Raw genomic sequence first — 20,907 nt, forward strand, 5'->3', positions numbered from 1 at the left:
TTACCCGCTGGGGGTGTGAAAGTTACCTGGGGTGAGGTTAGCAGAGTGGGGTGGCAGGAGACAGCCACACAGCAAAGCACTTGGCTTCTTGTCCTCTTGCACATCACAGAGCCATTTGGTGCTGCTCCCTTTCATTTGTCAAGTGTGTTTGTGAGATAAATGGGGTGAGGTTCAGGATGGGGGTGTTGAGCCTTCCCCTGTGCTGAAATGCCTCGCTTTCCTCTCTGCTGCTGGAAAGCTGTCTGTATGTGCTACTGAACCGGGTCCCTGAGCCTGCTCACCAAGGAAGAATGGGAATATTTTACCTGTGTCTTTTGCAAGTGCTCCACTGCGATCCTAAAAGTTCATGCTCTTGAGTTTTTTGTCATTGTTTCCCAAGCTGTATGTTCTCGCAGCAGAGACTGATAAGCTCCTCCCCGTCCTCCTCCCCCTCCTGAACTGGCTGGCAGCATTTAGAACCAGACCCCCACTTACACGCAGAGGACGTGTTGCTGTGACTGCAATTCCTGCTGCTGGAAAATACACTCAGAGAGGGCAGGAGCTATGTATTTAAAACAAACCAATACACCTGAGTTGTGTATTTAAAACAAACCTTATATACATTGCTGGGGAAACAGCTGGCTGAGTCACTGGTTCTGTACCAGGACTTCCCCTTCCCAGTACAGATCTGGTTTATGGAAGTGATTACAGAGGGTTTATCAAAGCATGGCAGGTGCACTGCTCTGGAGGGCAATGCAGCTCTTCCCCTTTGGTTCCTAAGGCTTTTCCCATGGTTGAAGAACAGGGCACAGACACTGGCATAAACACATCTGCTCCTTACACAGAGTCAAGGGAAAAGGTTGGTCTGAGAAGGCTTTTGAAGACTTGATCATCAGATGAGCGGTGCTGGTACACGCTCAGCCTACATTGCTTCTCACACAGCTGTTTCCTTTGCCTGCATGCAGCACAAGCCATTGGCGAAGAGGGAGGTTACAACATGTGCTTTAGGTGGGGATTTTCCTACCTTCCACCCGAGTGCACAACTGCCACGGTCTCAGTCTGCTGACACAGGTTTTCCTAACAGCAGGAGTCAGCTAGTACCCATCAACTTCAACTAGAAAAAGGAATAAAACAGTTCACTTTTGCTCTTGCCAAAGGGCAAAACTTTGCATCTTCACAATTATTCTGTCCTCTTCCTCAAGGAGTTTTGAGGGAGTTAGGACCAGTTTGGAAGAACACACAGCAGAGGCTGAACATGGAAGTTCATTGTCTTCTTTACCATACTTATTTTATTTATTTTTAAATTGAGTTCAAGGATCAAGGAGACATTTTATAATAATGACTCAAATCCTATCAGCTTATAAGGATATTAATAATACTGCTTCATCACTTTTTGGCTGACACAGCCAGTGTTGTCCTTTTGGCTTGCTAGTCTGAGTTGTATCAGTGGACTGTTAAATATCACACATCAAAGACTGAAACTGGCACAACAATATAGTATTTGGAACATGAGCATTAATACAGCAGAACATTACACAGGGAAGATGAGCATTAAAAAACATCTCTATTCAAGCCTGCCCAGGCACTCAGAATGTATCTCACAACATTCAGGCACTGCTGACTTTGACTCAGTATGCAAAATTAGCAAGAAGTAGAGTGGTGGGAACAGAGCCCTTGCTCTGTTGGGAAGTTTATTAGCACCTTGGTGGCACATTAACAGCCTCCCCATGTCAGCCTTGCCACATGGTCAGTTTTCTGCTTGCTGGGCTTTATGAAGCCCAGGAGCTCCAGTTCAGAAACAGCTCGAATAAAGCGAGCGCTGGACATGTCAGTGAAGGAAAGAAACCAAGTATGCTTTTGATGAGACAGTGACAGACACACTGTTCTCCTCTAGGAGGGCAAGATTTCTAAGTCATGGTAAGCACAGATTTCACAACATGTTGCACAATAAAATTGTTGGAAATAAGGGCAGAGCACAAGCTGCCTACAGAAACACAAATCTTCAATCTCATCAGTAGTTCTGCCACATGCATACAACGTGACAGCAAAGAGTTCCTTTTCCCACTGCTAAGAGAAGCTTAAAGCCTACAACCATACCAATTTTGTAGTGTCTCAGAAGAATTTATACTTTTATGTCCCTTGACAAAAAAATGGATAGATAATTACAGAGATTTTTTTCTGAGGTTTCATGGCACCACCTTCTCCTTTATATTCACTCTGCCTTTGTTGCTGCCTCCCTGACATACAGGTTTATATTCCTGAGTTAGAGAATTAAATTTATTGTGAGTGACAATTAACAGTAGAGCTTGTAAAAAAGGAAGGGCCAGGAAAGCCAGGTATAGTATTAGAGCATATAATTATAATTCCTTTAGTTAAGCCTATTTTTGCACAACTATTCATTTCTTCTCTGTGGCAGCACTACTGTTGTAGCCATGAGTTTTGGTTCTAATGCTCATCTATTAAATATTTTTTAGACTCAGTTCAGGATCAGGACAAAGTAACAAGCAGAATGGGTGTCCTGTGCAAAGTAAGTTCTTAACTCCAAGGTACTGGAACATAATGAACTACTGCTCTATTTGTCCATGTGCTCTCTAGGTCAGAGCCCTCCTCCCATCTGTTCCCAGTAATGCTCTACCCCTATCCAGCAGCTATACCAACTCTCTGATGATTTACCCAAACAGTTTCAACTTGTTTTATGGACTTTTGGTTCTGTTTCAGACCCAAACACCTCCTGTAGACCAAAGCTGCTCTCTTACCTCACCATTCCCAGCCCAACTATTTAAACTGATCTATTTCTTAGACATTTTCAATATATTAAGGTTATTTAAAGTAATTTTTCTGAAATGAATCAGTGCACATGAAACAATAATACAGGGGTATTTTAAAACCCCTGGTTCATAAATCCTGTAAGCTTTCCATGTCAAGCTTGAGAAAAATGAGAAAGGATACTGGATAACATCATCCACCTGGTCTGAGGAAGCTGCATCTGCATTTGTTTCCTCAGCTGCCATCACTACAGTTGAGAAAGCCTAGAAAGGGAAAAGCAGCACAGATTTATTCCAGTTCATAGACAGATAGATCTGCATATAAAATAGTGACCTCTGAGCTGAAGGCTATCACTCAGGGGGAATAAGATCTTGGAAGGAGAACTCCAAGAGTGTGTCAGTTCAGCAGCAATCAAAGAGCAAGCAAGGTTACACATTACCATGGCAGGAATACAGAATACAAGACATCACTCTCTGAACTCCTGTGCCTGCATTTTAAATCTCAAATGGTTCTGGGTCCTGACCCATTCTCAGATAAACTACAGAACTGAAAAAATATTCTCAAGGTGAGACTGCTAAATATTTTGGGGAAGTGATAGAGGTAAGTTGGCTGTGAAGAAATCTATAAAACTGAGGGACAGCAAGAGTCTGGGTAGGAATATACAATACACAACCAGGGCAGCAGCAAACAAAACACAGTTGGAAGAAGTAAAAGGCATATCCTCTGAACTGCAGGTGGTTAAGCTACACAGTTTCTTGCAGAGGATGCTGTGGTTGCTAAAATATACTGGTAATGACATCCAGGTAGGTTTATGAAATACAGAAGAACCACTCAAGTTTAGGAAACCTTAGAGCTAAAATGTGATTGTTAGCCAGGGAGACTTTATCATATTTATGTATGTTCTCTTGCTATATTCTCTCTGCTTTTGGCTACAGTATGAGACAGGTTATCAAGCTAGAAGGACCCAGGCTTTTTCCTGGCACAAGCATTCTCTCCAAGAGCCCCCCTTGCCTGTTTCCATAAAAGTGTCACAGAATACTTAAAGACAAAAAAAAAAGAAAGGCAATTTTGTTAAGCACAAAATCTGACCTGTGCTGAGCTTAAAATAGAAGCAGAAGCAAAATAGTTTCATCAGAGATTAACAGAGCTGGAAATAAATGATTCACAATAGAGAAAGACTTATTGGAGTAACTGTGGGTTCTTGTGGTCTTGTGGACCAAGGTATGCAATGATTTAAGCTGTCAGAAGGGGCTCTGAAGAAAAGCAGCCATGCAGGAAAAAGGGAAATCAGAATACTGAAAGCAGGTGAAGGCACTGTTGGCATCATCACATACCTCTAACCAATCCACAAGATTGATCAGTCTGCCACATTCCAAATGAAGCTTATACACTATGCATATGTCAGGGGCTTTGTTAGAAATGCCTCCTCCGTCACATCTCAGAGCTTGGTTCTGATGAAAAAAATTGAAGGCAGTAACTTTGATCAGTGTCTAATCTTCAGAACATTATTTCAGGTAATTCAGATAGTAGGTATTTTATGCAAATGTTTACTGTTTGTGTGTTTAATGGCAACTTGATGGTACAAAGGAAAAAAAAAAAAACAAACCACAAAACCAAACAGGAAAATAAGCACACTATTAAAAAAAAAAAGCCAACAAAACCCTCCTACAGCTACTTCACTCCGGGTGTTCCTTCTATAACACTTATGCAGCATGTGCTGTAATGAGTGATTATCTGATTATTCTTTTATGCATTTTTTTGCTAGTTCTATTTACACATGAGAGAGAAATACTCCATTTTATGGAGTCAGGAGAAGAAACTAGTCATGATTTGCCATGTAGAAAATAGGAAAGTATAATTTTTCCCCCAGGCCCCTTAAAAGGAAGAGGAAGACTTACTATAGATCTGTCATATGTACTAAAAATAATTGCTTCTCTTATCTCAGAGTTTTATCTTTGAAATGTAACAATCATTTATCTCTAGCTTGAAACTCAGCATCTGTAAAGGCAAAAGTCTAATTTCTCACTAAGTATACTATGTTTCAGGAAATTCATGGAATCATTAAGGTTGGAAAAGCCCTTGCAGACCATGTGAGTCCAATGATTAACCCAGAACTGCCAAGGCCACCATTAAACTGTGTTCTTTACTGCCACATCCACATGTCTTTTAAATCCCTCCAGGGGATGGTGAGTCCACAACTTCCCTGGGCAGCCTGTTCCAATGCTGATTCTTTCCAGGAAGAAATTTTTCCAAATATCCAACTTAAACCTCCTTTGGTGCAACCTGAGGCCATTTTCTCTTGTCCTGTTGCAGATTCCCTGGGAGAAGAAGCCAATCCTCACCTGGCTCCAGCTTCCTTTCAGACAGCTGTAGAGAGTGATAAGGTCTCTCCTGAGCCTCCTTTTCTCCAGGCTGAACAATCCTTCTCTCAGCTGCTCCTCACAGGACCCTTCCCCAGCTTTGCTGTCCTTCTGCAGACATGCTCCAGCACCTCAATGTCCTTTTTAAAGTGAGTGGCCCAGCAGTGGGCACAGAAGTCAAAATGCAGCCTCACCATTGAGAGCACAGGGGGACAATCCCTGCCCTGGCCCTGCTGGCCACACCATTGCTGATCCAGGCCAGGTGCCATTGGCTTTCCTGCCCACCTGGACACAGCTGGCTCATGTTCAGCCACTCCTGACCAGCACCCCAGGCCCTTTTCTGCTGGGCAGCTTTCCAGCCTCCTGGATTCAAGGTCATCAGCACTGAACCATTTACTTGGGAAGTTGAGGGCACTGGAGCCAGAGGCAAAAGTCTCTGTACAGCTGCAGAAATTGACAGCATTTCATTTCAGTTTCATGCTCTTTAAGTCAGCTGTCTTAACATGAAAACAACCACTGATCATTCCTTTCAGGTCACAGACATTTGTTCTAAAACACTTTCATATGTTAGTAAAATATACAAGCAACGTTAGGGAAGTTATCAAGCTATAGCAATGACAGATATCTTCAAAAGAAAAATGCTTTTCAAGACAGGAAAGAAGGCTAGGCAAAAAAAATTTTGCTCAAGAATCTGTAGTTTACCCACAGATCTCAATATCTGCAATTTTTGAGACTCAGCTCCAGTTTGGACTCTGTCACTTATGAGACATTTCACAATTTACAGAACACCTAGCAATTTTCAAGTTTATTTACTCTCCTCTACAAGGAACATAAAAGCTATAGACCTTAGGTTAGTATCTGTCAGTTCATTACAAGAGGGCTTCCAGAAAAATTTAGAGAATATGGCTAACCCCTCACAGTGTTACAATGCTGACATTAGTTCATCAGGAACTCAGAGGCATCATGGTGCAGTTCTGTAACTCAGCAGTGTACCACAATAGTTTCCAGTACTCCTGTGTTAGTACCTGGCACACGTGAGGTTACACTTCTGGCTGATCTAGATCTTGTGACTCACCACTGCCCAAAAGGACAACACTACACCCTTCCCTTTCCCCTCTCCTACAGCACCCAGCTCTGTGGTTTTCTACTACTCACCCATGTGCCAACCTGGCAATGCTGGACCCTTTGCATTGCTTTTTGAATTTTAAGGTCAGGACAGTTATCACAGCCAAGAGAGGATGCAACTTCCAGAGCAACTGCACACTCCTGGAACAGGCTCATCTGTAGCAGCACCTGAGAGATGCCAGCCTCCCCTGTGGTAGCTGGGCCAAGCCTCTGCAGAGCAGTGGAGGGAGCTGGGAGGGAGCTGCAGCTGCCAGCAGGGAAACCTCAGCTCTGAGGTTGCAGCACACGTGTGGTCCCGAGAGGAAATACCCAGGCTGACGAGCAGGAAGCTGCCCTACAACGAGCAGCCAGCTGTGAATCCATCTGTACAGCACAGAGGTGCTGCTCCCAAAAGAAAAGGAGTGGGAGCAACCCAGAACACAGCTGATAAGGAATTGCTCTTGCCTGACCCTGCCCCAAGGCTAGACAGAGGATTCCTTGCTCTGGAATCAATGCTGTTATCCCAAGAACCAAATCCTCTTTCCCTGATGTGGGAGTTGTATCCCAAGTTTCAGCTTGTTAAATTTTCAAGGGATCAGGGAAACCAGAATTACGCTGGGTTTGATGCAGGTTTTTTTTGGGTTCTCTTCTCCCCCCAGCCTGATAAATATGACCCTTGGTTCACGCTTTGCTAAGTAACTAACTGGACTCCTGTAAGCAGTGCATCACAAATTAATCATTCACTGGTACTCTACTGAAGCACTTTTCTGTCCTGGCCTTCTGGAAGGCCTTCCTGGCCTTCTTCTCCAGTTTTGGAGAACTTTGCTCTGGTCACAGTGCAGAAAAACACAAACCATGCAGAAGTCATAGACAGAAAATATTTGACTCACTGGATTAAAATGCTAAGCAAGGTACTCAGCCAATACTGCTACTGTTAGAAGCTATGCCAAAACTTCACAATCTTCTCAGAAAACGCTGGAAATATGTTAAAGCATGTCCAAGTACAAAGTACAGCATGACAAAGGGCTTTGAATCTTGTCAACTCATCAAAGAGAACAGAATACTTATTAAAGACATCAGTAGTTACATTTTCTTGGCTGTCCTAGTCTATGTATTTACAAGTTTTCTAAAAATATAAATTACTGAGGTTCGTATTAGGTTTCTTTAATGGTAACTTGCTAACTTCTGTTCTCACAAATAAGCTCTGTAAATGGTTTTAGTAATAACTCCTGCACACAGCAAAACTAATAATCCTCATTCAAATCGAGGACAGTGCCAGAAAACCCAATACAAATCAGATTTCAATACAAATGTAAATTTCAAAGGCTGATCTTTATCAGCCTTTACAGTTCCTGTTAAGTGTTAGCTTTGATTCAAGTAGTGCATTACTCTGATACAGCCACAACCAGTATTTTCTTCAAAATTATGATCCATTTTTTAGGAAAAATGTTAGGCAATAAGAACAAGTTCAAGCACCTTCTGTAAAAAGAAATGTATGTTCACTCCTTTTCCAAATCCTAGTCTATTTCTTTCTTTTGTTCATCCTTTCAGTTTGACTTATGAAAGAAGTGGAGAACAGTCTGCTTTTCTCTTCCAGAAAAGGACAGGGTTAAGCTGATCCTTTTCTTGGACTCAGAAAACATAGGATATCAATGTACAACAAGGATTAAAATAAAATTGTAGAGGAAAACATAGGACTTGGTCAAATACACTGTAATGATGCTATTTTAATGTTATGACTCCACCTGAACAGCCTTTACCTTACAGCTAATCTACATAAGTGAGGACTGAGCACCAGCCCTATTAAGAAAGTCTCTGGAAAGAGTCACTTTATTTTTCCCTGTGGACAGTCATCCTAATTGCAGTGGAGGACAAAATTAGTTTTCTGCTACATCTACAGAAGAAAGAAAATATCACGGCTAGAACACACTCTGAAAAATGGATTCCTCCTACAGAACCCTTCCAGAATTACCTTCACCAGACAGATTCCCCAGCTCCTTGAACAAAGTCCCCAGGTGCTTATCAGCACTTGCTAGTTCTCTGCAAAAACAGCTGAGTACGTGCCAAGACTGATGGAACAGCGAACTCAGCCTTGCCCAGCGTGCTCCCCCAGCCTGGCGCAGGAGCCCAGCACGGGAGCAGCTCCTCACCTTCAGGTACCAGTGGGGGTTGTTCAGAGCCGTGTGCAGCGCGGTCCTGGGGGCAGCGTTCAGGTGCCCCCGCAGAACGGCGGCGCCGTTGAAGTACACAATCTCCTGCAGGGTCCTTTGGTGTGCAGGAACAAGGTACCTTCTGGAAAAGCAGGGGGTATGGGGGGTGTGGGGGAGACACAAGCTTCAGCTCAAGGGAAACAACACAAGTCTACTGCTGTCAGACTATAAAAATGCATGTTTCCCATCCAATACTGAAAAATCTCTGAAATACAAGATGAACAGCACTGAAATAAACTTTTAAGCAGAGAAGCCTGTTATTATCAACCCTATATCTAATGGACTTAGCACAGAACTCTAGCTGGGACACTGATAAATTCAAAAATAAGGGCAGCAGCTACAGTGCTAACCCAGTCAAGGACTCCACAGATCTTATTTATCCATCTCAAGGCCTCACCATGAGTCTCTGCTCATCTTGGCCTTCCTAGCTGAAGCTTTTTGCTTGGCAGTGATACTTCTGTTAGCTTCTCTGCCTCCCCCCCACCCTCTATAATTAACAAATGCCTTCATCTCTTCCCCCACCACAACAAGCCTTTCACATTTTCCACTGCAGAGCTGCCTCCAAAACTGCATCTGCTATGGCTTGCTCACCAAAACAGTTCCCAAAATGGACAGGATATCACACTTGACATCTGTACAGTTTCGTAAGCAGAACAGATCAGCAAAGATTAGGGTAAAGACTCTTGACCTTATTTTGCCACTTATACCCACTCCTCCCTCAACACTGTCTCAGTAGCCAGAGTAGGTTGGTCCATTTGTATTCTAATTATTTCAACTGATCTCTTGGAACAGAGGTGTGGTTCATTTGGTTTTGGTTTTTTTAGTTATTATTTTTAGAGCCCTCAAAGAAGGAATAGGAAGAGAAAAAAAAGTGTGCCACAGAGAGCGAGACACAATTTTGACAAGATTAACATGTTAGTAAAATTTCACTTGCAACTTATAGTGCAAACTAATGCAGGAATATAAAACAGGAAGGCTCACCTTACAAGACTGTCTATATAGTCAACAACTTCAAAACGAAGCATTTCAAACTTTGTCAGTTTCTTAGACCTCCTTGATTCCTTCAACTCCAACAAAGTCTTTAAAAAAAAGTGGTGCATAAGACTACATGGGAGGCAGTTATTCTCTGGAGAACACAATCTATGTGTTTAACATGTAGAATTAATTTTTGCTGGCATGTTCTCACTGATGATGTTTGAAATGTAATAATGCAGTTATTTTTATTTAGGCCAATGTATTCAGTTCTCAAATCCGTAGGAGTTAAAAAAATTCAAAGAAATATGTGTTAGGCATAATGTCTAAATTACAAGTTAAATAAAAACATCTAATTTGCATTTTAAAATCCTGGTTTATGACAGATTATTTTCTATAATTTTCTATGTGTCAAGAAGGCCTGAAATACATAGTTGGTACTTATTCACTCATTTTTAAGATGAGACATTCACACACAACCCTTTACTCAGTGACCCAGCAACCTGGGAAGAACTAACCATGAACATTTTAAAACATTAATTTAAGGAACCAGTCAGTAAAGCCTAGGCAGGCCTAACCTTCTGAAGGTGATAAAGGTCTGTCTTCTTCTGGAGCTCCTTTTGTGGCGATATGGACACATCTCGTTCTTGGGAAGCTTCTGCTACTAGAACAAAACTAATGTTTGATATGTGGGGCAGACTTTTCCTACATAAACCTCCTAACCCCAAGCACTCTCCAAAGTACTCAGCAGTTCCTTGTTCACACAGACCCAACCACAGGCAGCTTTTGGGTCTTGCATCTTGCAGAAGATTGTTAAAAAAGGAGTCTGCAGTACAGCTTAGCCAACAGTGATTAAGTAACAATTCAGCCCTGAGCAAAGGCCCAGCACAAGCCTTGCACATCACTTTAATTCTGTTTAGGTCATCCTAGGTCATACCCTCAACATTTGTTAATTTGACAGATTAGGACTAGGTACTACTCATGCTTTTGGAATATTCAAAAAGCCACATGCTGCATTTTTTTTTTCCTTCTCATGTGCAGAAAAATAATGAGTAAGAAATGAGTTCTCCCTACCTAATGCAGAAACTGCAACCAGAGCAGCAAACAGAAGCATGCTAAGGTACTTCATTGCCCAGTTTTTTTCTCACTTTAATTTATAAGAAAATTATATCTTCATGGACATGTAGTTCGGTGATCAATTACACCAATTATTAGTAATTTTTAGGTAAAAACAAAAAAAGCAAAACCTCACAAAGCACAATCAGTGCCAGGATGAGTGATAATCAGAAAAAAAGGAATCTAGATTTCTTGCCTTATTCAAGAAGATGGCAGATGGAGATTCCACCCACACATCACAGGTAAAGCTCTATCAGCAGTGACAATAATGATATTTAAAAGCTTTTTGGTGACCTGCAGAGAACAATTTGGTATCTTCCAGGGTCCTGTGGACATTCATCTGAATGTTGAAGACTTCAAATCAGAAAACTTCCTCTCCACTAGTACAACAATATATTTTTTTTATTTTCCAAATCCTGCAGCTCAAAATAGACTGAATGTGAAGATATTTTGTTTGTTCAAGCTTCATGATTTTGAGTGTTACCTCATGTTTTTCAGTTCATTAGGCAGTCAGGACAATGGACTCTGTTGTTGTTATAAAATACAGTATTTTGGACTATCCTTTCACTTTAAGAGCTCGGTGGGCAATTTGGGTACATCACATTTTTGGTAGACATCTGAGAACCCTCACTAAAGATCAACACCATCACATAAATATAAAGTAAAAAGTTATCTAATGCAGCAATCTATTCACATACAGTATATCTTAACTTCCCCTTCTCACTTCTCCTTTGGAGATGAAATTAAATCCACTTTGAAAAGAAACTAAGATCATTCATGGATTCAGTAGACCTTCGCTATTTTAAACTCATCTTCAAATCCTAAGTAAACATAAATACTGTCTTTTTTGCTTTATAGTTCTGCAAGTTCTGAATCCCCCAGAGCTGTTGTTCCTTATTCATTTCCTCAAGGTAAGAATCCAACTACTTAAAAGCCTTTTGCTTGAATTCTTTTTTTCCAAACTAGACAAACCTTTGGTTTTCCATCATAGTTCAGATTCCTCAGTGCTGGTACCAGCAGTGACATACACAGCTTTTTCAAAGTGATGACCTATTTTCTCTACCACAGCTCTGCTCTTACTACAACTATTAAAAAATACACAGTACAGACAAGAGCTGATTCTTTTGGACAACCCCCAGTTAACCCTACAGTGTGATGTGACTACTTTAATTAATACTGATTGCATTTGGGGATGCAATCAGTGCATCTTGTCCAATGCTGTACAGCAACCACACTAGTAATGAGCTTAATTAATATGCATAAAACAGACCAGATTATAACCAATTAATCTTCAAAAGCCAATCTTTGTGGAGTGCTTCTCCATAATCCAGGGAAAGCAAGAACATTCCTACTCCAGAAGAATGCTGGAATACATCATACTCGTGTTTCAGAGACAATGCAGCAGTTTCAGTTAACCTGCCTCTGAAAGACAGAATGCTGCTACTCATTTGCCTTGCCAAACTTTGAAATATGTCCTGGACCATGAACAATCAATTCTAGGGGCTTGACAGGTCACAGCAGAGCTGACAACTGGCACTTGGGGTCCTAGCTCTAAACGTGCAGGGGAAGGAAACTTATATTTGGATTAAATTCCATGTCATAAGGACTGCTTATGCAGTCTTTGCCTGTCTGCTGCTATTTATCTTTAAAACCAGTTTGTTTTTAGCAACTACAACATCTGCTAAAATGCTCAAAATACATGTATGAGAGATTTAGGGGATAATGTTTGCTGATCTGTCCAATTTCTTATCTTACATCACTCTTCCGTATTATAAAAAACACGGACCACATACCAGTAGAGAATATAAACATTTCCTAAATTTGTGCATGTATTAAAAAAAAAGTCCTGCAAATATGATGGTTTAATATGATGACAGGCTATCTCAGGGAAAATGGTCAGATTACAAAATAGCTTTTATATAATCTGTAATGGAATACATGATGGTACACACCCACCTTCTAGATTCTGAAACTGGGTCAGGAACTCCTTCAACTTTTCTACTGCCCTATCAAACTCCTTTCCAGAAGATGACATCAAAATTTCCACACATTGTTGGAGTATGGTTACCAAATCAGTCTTATTCAGCATCCTAAAAGACAAAATTGTTGGCTGAAGTTGAAATGCAGAATGATGAAACAGCTTTCAATGTTCTTAGTTGAAAAAAGTTAAAAAAACCCCCAACAAATTGAAAAACTCCTTTTAAAAGAAAAAATCTCCAGGATTACAAGCATTCAGTCTTGCAGCAAAGTCAATTTTTTTTCCTGCTATCATTAATAGAAAGAAACAAACCAATTAGTTTTGGTGATGATGTCCTTCATGTTTTCTTGCAGAACAGTAATTTTCCTGATTATCCAAAAACACTTGCTGGACACAGGAGTTGCAATTTTTGAAACTGTGAGTCAGACATCAAACCAAAATTAAAAAAAACCCAACACTCAAAACCAAGTCATGGTAGGGTTCAAAATTCATTCTCAAAACCAGTAAATGAAATAGTAAAAAAAAATTCCCTATGTAAACAGATCCACAAAATTAATCTCTGTGACTCAGAATGACTCTCAAATGAAATCTGTATGCTTTTTTCTGTATTTAATTGCTGTAAATATAACCGTCACTAGAATCCCAGAACCATTCAAGTTGGAAGGAAACTCTTGAGATCTAGCCCAACCTCCAGCTCAGCATTTACTTACTATTTAGTTATTAGGGCCTCTCCCAAGTGTCACTGAGCACTGCCCAGTCTCAAAATCTTAATGTAAAAGATATCAAAGCAGTGATGGTGGTCAGTGTCTCAAGCAGTGGGTTTCCATATCAGCTACCTAAAAACGGGCTAAGAAATTTAAGGAAGAATTCAGAGGAAGCTGGGGAAGCTCTTTGGATATCTGGAGGGACAACTGCAATTTGAGCTCTAGTTTTTAACTGGCAATGGATACTAAATGCTTTAAAAGGTTAAAATTTAAAACTTCAGTTTATCTGCTTCAGGGTTACAGATTTTTGCAAATAAGATATTGCATTCAGATGCACTTGTTTTGTACAGAAAAGCATCAGGAGTTAACAACAGAAAGTGTGACCTTGACCACACAAAACATTTTGAAACTGTCTTGTACTATAACGGGTAAACAAGATAGCCTTGCTCCAGGCCAGACAAAACACTGCAGTTAAACACCCAATATGGAGAGAAAATAAGGGAATGGGAAAGAACAAATTTATTTTCCTACAATTATTCAAAAGGAAACTGCAAGTTCTAGAAAAGCTTATTTACAACAACAATGGGAGGATTACAGGGCCCAAAGACAAGGCAAGAAGACAGCTATCACATATGAGAAAACAGTAAAGATCCTTTGCAACCTTTTAGGTTTGAGATTACTGCAAGGTATGCCAGGTATCAGTGGGGTTAAGATTTTAATTTGGTGAGGAGTCAGGCTTAAAGCAGGAAGGAAGATCTCAGATTACCAAAAGGCAGCAAATAAATCTAACTCTGATTATTCAGACAAGTTATACAAGAGAAGAAAGGAAGCTACAATGAAGTCCACAGAAACTCCTTCTGAATGCTGAAGAGGGAAATCACCTGAAGAAGCGATACCATGTTGGTCAGCACCGGTCACAGAAGGGCAGGACTGTGATAAGCAGTATGTGATGAAAAGCCACCCATAATCAGCAGACAAAAACCAGAGTACAATATCTAGACAGAAGACAAGTCCTTGAAGTTTTGCCACCCAAAAGGTTGATGAGATGTCCCAGCTAGTTAACTCCACATAACCAATTGAGTGAGATGCTCTCCAATCCTCTTGTGATGGAATTAATGCAAAATGAACTGAAGCTCACACATTCTCTGTCACCCCATGGCATCTTTTACACTCTGGAAAACTCAGGTAGAGTAACTACTGTCTAGATTGCTCAAGTGAGATTACCTGAAACACCATCTTTGGGAAGAGCACTTCTAGCAGACGGCATAAAAGCCTGTCCAGGGAGAAGTTGAGGTAGAGAAGCCAATCATGAAAGAAACACAATTCAGAAACTTAAAACCTTGCATTCAAACATAATTCATAAAAGGCAAAAGAGGTACTCGGTTAGAAAATGAGAAATAAGCTGATCTAAAGCTTCTCCATTTTTTACTTTCTAAATATAAGGAAAAAAAAGATGGATTCCAGAAAAACACTGAAAAGGAGTAATGGATGGGGAAGGGTGAACATAAGGATATCAATAGGTGATGTGACTCCCAGGAAGGCAGAGATATTAAGGAACAGTGAGTAACTTTTAAACCTGAGCAAAAGGGGAAAAAAAGATTTGAGTAGAAGGGGAAAGACCATATTTTATAATTTTCTTCTAAAAGATAACAGCAAGATTCTATATAGAAAAAGCAGAGATGAGAAGATTTGTAAAAAGGCAAACAGAAGTTAAAAGCTGAAAAAATGACAATCACAGCTAGAATTCCAAGTACTTGAAGAAGTTGTGTTGGACAAGTTTTGCTAGGAAAATGGCAGAATTTCTGAATTAAAAAAAAAATAAAAATCATAGAATCACCATCTATGAAAGCAGAGCCCATGATCACTGTATTTCTATCAGAGGCTCCCACAGTGGGAGCCAGGACCACAAGAACAACAGGAGGGAGATGAACAGATAAGAATAAAAGGGGAGCAAGCCAGAATCTGATGGCAGCATCCACTCTGAGATATGAGAAGAGACAGATGAATTCAGAGAGGATGAAAGCAAATTAAACAAAGGAGAAGAAAAAGGAGAGGGGAAAAAGGCCAAGAGTTATTAAGAGATTACAGACAGACAGTAGAGAAAGCAGAATGACACATTTGTGGGCAAGAGCCGAGAAGTGACTGAGTGCTGTCAAGATTCAGGAGAATCAGAGAAGGAACACAAAGGAAAGACTGCAGAAATGACAACTCAAGCATGTAATCCTTTCAAAGGGATGAAGGTAAAGAACACAGAAAAGTGGCTATGTGCAAGAACCACTCAGTATGGCAGAGGTACAGTTTAAAGACTGTATTTCCTTGTGTGTGTGTGTATCAGCCCAGAAAGCTACCCTCCATCCACCACTGAAATCGTTTTTTTGTGCAGTTTTACTGCCAGACACATCAAACCTGAGCAGCTCAGGGGGTCTGGGAGAGGCAGTGACAGTTATGGGGTTGTGTGACAAAGCCAAGGGATCATTTGAATGAGTGCAGTATCAGGAGACAGACATTGCCATATGTCTGTTGAAAGCACATTTAGAAGTCTTTAGCTGCAACATTGCAATTGAAAGGTTTTCTATCAAGAAAAGTGGCTTTGACAACTTTGGCATTTTAAACACTGACAGACAACACAAGTACAGCGTCTCCTAAAGTCCTATGCTCACAGTATCAGAAAAAAATAACTCAGTCCCTGTAAAAACTGTTAAGGCAAATCAGGAAGAGAAGGAAAGCAGTAAAATAAAAAAAGAAAGGCCTCAGCTACTATTCATTGGGAAGAGATTCTAATTTTCACAACAGATTAAAATTTAAGACAACTAAGACTAATAATTTGATTGATAATATCTACCACAATCATACTTTAAAAGACAAAACCCGACTCATTCTCATTCACACAAAGTAATCTCAGTGGTTTCAGCAAAATTACTCAGGGCATATGAGATATGAGAACCTGCCTGAATTTCACAGAAATCAGTAGAAAACCAAACTGAAAACAGCAGCCAATTACACTTGCAAACAACCCTAAAACTAACTGTGAACAGGTAATAGCCTCAGCTTTAAGTTCCAGAATAACTGATGACTGATACTTTCCATGTGTACAGCAGTATTAAAACAAAATGGGGAAAAAAATCACCTTGCTAGTTGAAGAGATGACTCATACTCCTCTGTCTCCCACACTCGGTTTTCCAAACAAGCACAGTGCAACTCCCTGATCTGTTATGCAGAAGGTGAAGAAAGGATAAAGTGTTTTACAAAGTAATACGGGAATCTTACAACAAGCTGTTCAAAGCAATATGCAATTCCTTTAGAGCCTGTTTTCCAAAGATGCAGAATGATTGCAAAAGGAATGACAGCTCTTAATATCTTCCAGAACTAAGCTTCTGCTGGAGACTTGCTCTGCACCAGGTTCCAAACAACTAACATTCAGGTGAAGTTAACTGCAGTGAACAGAAAGGAACTCCAATCAAATACCCCAGCTAAAACATCATTTTATTCTCAAACAGTTCACGATGCTTTTGTAGTCAGTGAGAGATTCTAGTAACAGTATGGAATACATTGAGAACTGAGAGACAGGTGCACATGCACAGAATATATAATTGCTCTTCTAGCAGAAGAAATTGCTTAGCATAAGAAGGTGGAATAAATGACATCAGAGCAATAGGACTATTAACAGAGCAATTATCACTGTTCCTCCTACAATTGCTTTTTTCTGTACAGAAGGCTGCTAAACACTCAGTCTCTTCATCTGAATTTGACTAGTGAACCAATAGGTGGTAGAAGAGTGTACACAGCAATGCATACAGGTAACCTCAGATGTGGGAAAGTCAATGTGTGGATCCTCTTGCTGATCTGTGCACCTGCCTCCTCCTGGAAACTCCTTCCTGTTGACTGACAAGGTATCATCCATGCCAGTAAAGAAACCACAAACTCTCATCCTCTGCCCATAGAAAGAGAGCATCTCTCTCCATTTTAAGGAGCAGGGGGCAAAACAGCACATTATAAATAAAGAGTAAATATTTATTTAACTCATACTTTGAGGGAAAAAAAACCCCAAACCAAAACCACAATAGCAACAACCCAACAAGACCCAAATATAACAGAACATCACCTGCTTGCCCAAAGGATACTTCGGAAGAGAAGATGTGAAAACATGAAGACATCTCAAAATTCGAACATAATTTTCATGGTAAACATGTAAGTCCTCCAGCAACTTCTCTGTTTCTTCCTACAGTGATAGAATGATTTAAAAAGTAGTTCTGACATCCATTTAAAACTCCCATAAAGCACTTAAAATTACTCTGAATTTTTGATATTATACTGTGCTATGATTTAAATCATCAATCTTAAATGGAGACCACTAAGCAAATGAGCTGTATTTCAACAGTACACTGCATTCTCATTGCATATTGTTACCTTCACTTTCTTCCTCCACCTCACTAGAGATTTGCTATTGACTAGCACTAGTATTCTACCATTTTCAACTATATTTAGGCCTTTAGACTTGAAATGTCATCTCATAACAATGAGAGTATACACTATTCCTTTAGCAGGCAATGAGAAGTTTCGTAGCTACTTTTACTCGAAAATTTGCATTTTTATACTGCAAATGCATTTAAAATTAATTTCTTATATTGTGGGTGGCTGTTGTTTTTATTAGTTACATGTACAAAAAAAGACCAGCTCACATAAAACAAAGAAATATTCAATTGATTTTCCTATGTGTGTTTAATTTGATTTTGCTTATTCATGTGTCAAGAACAACAGAAATAAAAAAAAAAAATCACATTTAAGAAACAGAAATTATTGACTACTGCTACTGAATTTTCTGGATGGCACCACATTATCACTGGCCTGCCATAGAAGCATTTATTGCTTTTGGAAAGCCACATTCAAAAATTCTGGTACCTGTACTGAAGTCATCTAGTCTTTGTGGTCATTACATTTAAGTCTGTGAATCAAAAGATCATCTTTCCTCTGTCTTCAGTCAAAAATAAAGGGGAAAGCCCACAGAATCCTCTCTACATATTTAATTACCCTTTTGCCTAACTCTGAGCAAACTATTCCAAATGGAAAGAGAAAAACAAAATAAGCCACTGAAGTTTTCTAGACTGAAAGTGAAACAAAGGGTATTAAAGATAAAAGAAAAGCAAAACCTTGTCTACAGGCAATATAAGGAGGTACAGATGTATGGAAAGAAAAGGTATCACATTGAAAAGACTGAAAGTAACAAAGACAGTGCTACAGAGAGCTTTCTGATGTTAAAAAAAGTTTTAAATGATTAAAAACATTAACAATCTTTCTCCCCATTTAAGAGAAATTTAAGAGTCACTGATATAACAACTGTTAAGGCACCCTCTAAAACCTTAGGGCAGACATTCACAACTCTGTATTTTAAGTAGGATCATTATAAAAAAATTATCCCCACCACAAAATAAGCTAAGAAAAGAAAACAAGTTCTCTTCAATGCTGCTTCATCAACCTTATTTCCCCAAACCCCAAGAATTAACACATCTGTATTTCCCTCATCTTGATCATAGCTCAAGACAGATATAGTTAATATAAGTAAATAGCAATGTATTTTGCCAAATAATGAAGTGAAAAGGCATAATCCATTTTAGAAGAGTTTGAAAATATCATTAAAAGACTATGCAATATTATTTCCAGAACAGAGATAAAAGACATAGATTGCCACATTTACATAGTTTCAAATTAAATTTGCTGTGAAACATTTCAGACAGATTTGTTTAAAATTACGATGTGAAATTGCTTTCGAAACTGATAATTTTAAATAGGTGAAACTCTTTCCATAAATATTAAAGTGGTAACAACATGGAATATAAATGAGGCTGATAAAGTGTATTGCAGGTTTAGAGGCTAAGCTGGAAGACTTAAAAGACTAAAGTGACCTGGTGCTGAAACACAAAGTTCACATGAAAGATTACTACAGTGATTTTGAAAGTGTTTCCAAAGCTGGGCATGACACTGTAGATTAGCATGACATCAGAATAAACAGCACCTCATTAATGCAGCAGTGGGACCTTTTTTTCCCAGGCAGAATATTCTGCCAGCTTGGCAAGGCAGTAATGGTCCCACCTCTATTGTGGAGATTAGAATAAATGTCTGCAATTAAAATCTGTGAGAAGCATCATATGCACCTAAGTATGAGAATTCCAGTTTCCTTCCCAAAGTTAAAAGTTGAGGCTTGTGAAATAAGGGGTGTATTATTAAACATGTAAAGTCATGTTTAATATATATATGTTACATAAACATATTTATATGTTTAAACATATAAAGTTTAAGCTGATGGTTATTCAGCTTTCAAAGCAGGTGTAAATAAAGGGCAAGGGAACAGTTGTAACTTAAGTTATTTTTGCCAATGAAGACAATGGATCAGAAAATGATGTAAAATCGTATCTCATCTTGAATACTCTAACTGTACTTGCCATATTGCTTGCTCCTAACTCCACTCCAGCCATTACCATTGTTCTTCACACTTGAAAAAGACTTACACACCAGGCAAGTACACCATTTGCCTGACAGGTTACAAATACTTGAAATGAAGAGTCAGGAGAAACCCTTTATCTTCAGCAATGCTTCCACTGGGACTGGCTCAGATGGTGAAAATAACCAACAGATTTTTGTTGGTGAATTCCTAAAGGGTTCATAATAGTAGTAGTCTGACTTCAACCCATTGGCAAAGCTTCAGATAAACATATAACAAATTAGTTTTAATCCTGTATGAGGTGTAGGGTGAATGTGTGCCTTGGGACACAGACTCTGCTCTACTGAGTTCAATCAGAAACTATGCAGAGGCTATGAAGGATTAAAAGCTTATGAAATAACCTCCAAGATAACTTACACATTCTTCAAACACTTAGCTGACCTTCCAAGAAAGTCAGTCTGGGCAAGCATGAAAAGACCTGGTCATAAATAAACCTTGTATCCTTCTTTTAAGCAATTATATTTCTAGACATAGCTAAAAGTTGATGTAAGAAAGTTGTGCAGCTTCATCTAAAGGCTGACCTGGCAACCCTAGAGATTTGGAATTTTGATCTGCCAATCCTAATTCTTCATTACTGGTCACAAAGCACAGTATGTTCTGTATGAAAGATATTAAACAGAACTATATGTCTTGGTCTTGTATTTTATTATATTCCACAAAGTGATATATTGGGCAAGTTATTTCTGTTCTCCAAAGACATTCTTAAAATTTTACCTTTAAGAAGCTGTCGTTTGTCAGCAGTTCAATCTGTTTCCCTGACTCTTGCTTTTCCACATACCTTATTGGCAGGAAAAAAATAAAACCAACATAAAATTATAATGTAAAGGAAGATCCTAGGGTGAAAAACATTTAAAATGCTTATGCTGCTATAAGAAATATGCATCTTTCTTTGGAAAGATTCAAAAGGATTCAAAAATCCAACAAGTTGAAAGGCCACTCCAAAACTCTAGAGATTATGCTTCAAATCAGCTTAACAAGTTCAAAAGTAATTTACAGTTATTTGTCAGAATAACTTGTTTCTGTATTAAGAATGAGAAGAAAAAAAAGTAAATTCAAGTGATTACACATCACAGAAGCTGTACTCTCTAAACTAGAACATTAAGGCTTCCTGAAATTATTTAGAAATGTCCTCTGTTTGATCAATTTACCTTTGCTATAGAAAGTGCACAAATGAGCTACAGTGTTCACAGAACCACATTTATAGATTCTCTTAATTTTTTTT

The 20,907-nt window shown here is 39.2% G+C and overlaps 1 protein-coding gene across 5 annotated transcripts in view; it reads right to left on the reverse strand.

The window, feature by feature from the left end:
• Window positions 1–1,241: 1,241 nt before the first annotated feature.
• Window positions 1,242–20,907, reverse strand: part of ORC3 (origin recognition complex subunit 3) — a 35,151-nt gene continuing 15,485 nt past the window's right edge. The window contains exons 11-20 of one of the 5 annotated variants that reach the window (XM_071443315.1): window positions 20,400–20,463; window positions 17,292–17,408; window positions 16,317–16,396; window positions 12,464–12,597; window positions 9,970–10,049; window positions 9,401–9,498; window positions 8,360–8,501; window positions 4,080–4,196; window positions 2,929–3,008; window positions 1,242–1,798 (exon numbers count right to left, since the gene is read on the reverse strand). In XM_071443315.1, coding sequence (XP_071299416.1) covers window positions 1,693–1,798; window positions 2,929–3,008; window positions 4,080–4,196; window positions 8,360–8,501; window positions 9,401–9,498; window positions 9,970–10,049; window positions 12,464–12,597; window positions 16,317–16,396; window positions 17,292–17,408; window positions 20,400–20,463 — 1,018 coding nt within the window. In that variant the 3' untranslated portion in view covers window positions 1,242–1,692. Of the gene's footprint in view, window positions 1,799–2,928; window positions 3,009–4,079; window positions 4,197–8,359; window positions 8,502–9,400; window positions 9,499–9,969; window positions 10,056–12,463; window positions 12,598–16,316; window positions 16,397–17,291; window positions 17,409–20,399; window positions 20,464–20,907 lie in introns of those variants that run through there. The other 4 variants (XM_071443305.1, XM_071443297.1, XR_011681688.1 and 1 more) reach the window with 4 other exon arrangements.

This window comes from Agelaius tricolor, unplaced genomic scaffold, assembly GCF_023055355.1.
Source record: "Agelaius tricolor isolate 1412-34295 unplaced genomic scaffold, bAgeTri1.0.p SCAF_1, whole genome shotgun sequence".
Lineage (NCBI taxonomy): Eukaryota > Metazoa > Chordata > Aves > Passeriformes > Icteridae > Agelaius > Agelaius tricolor.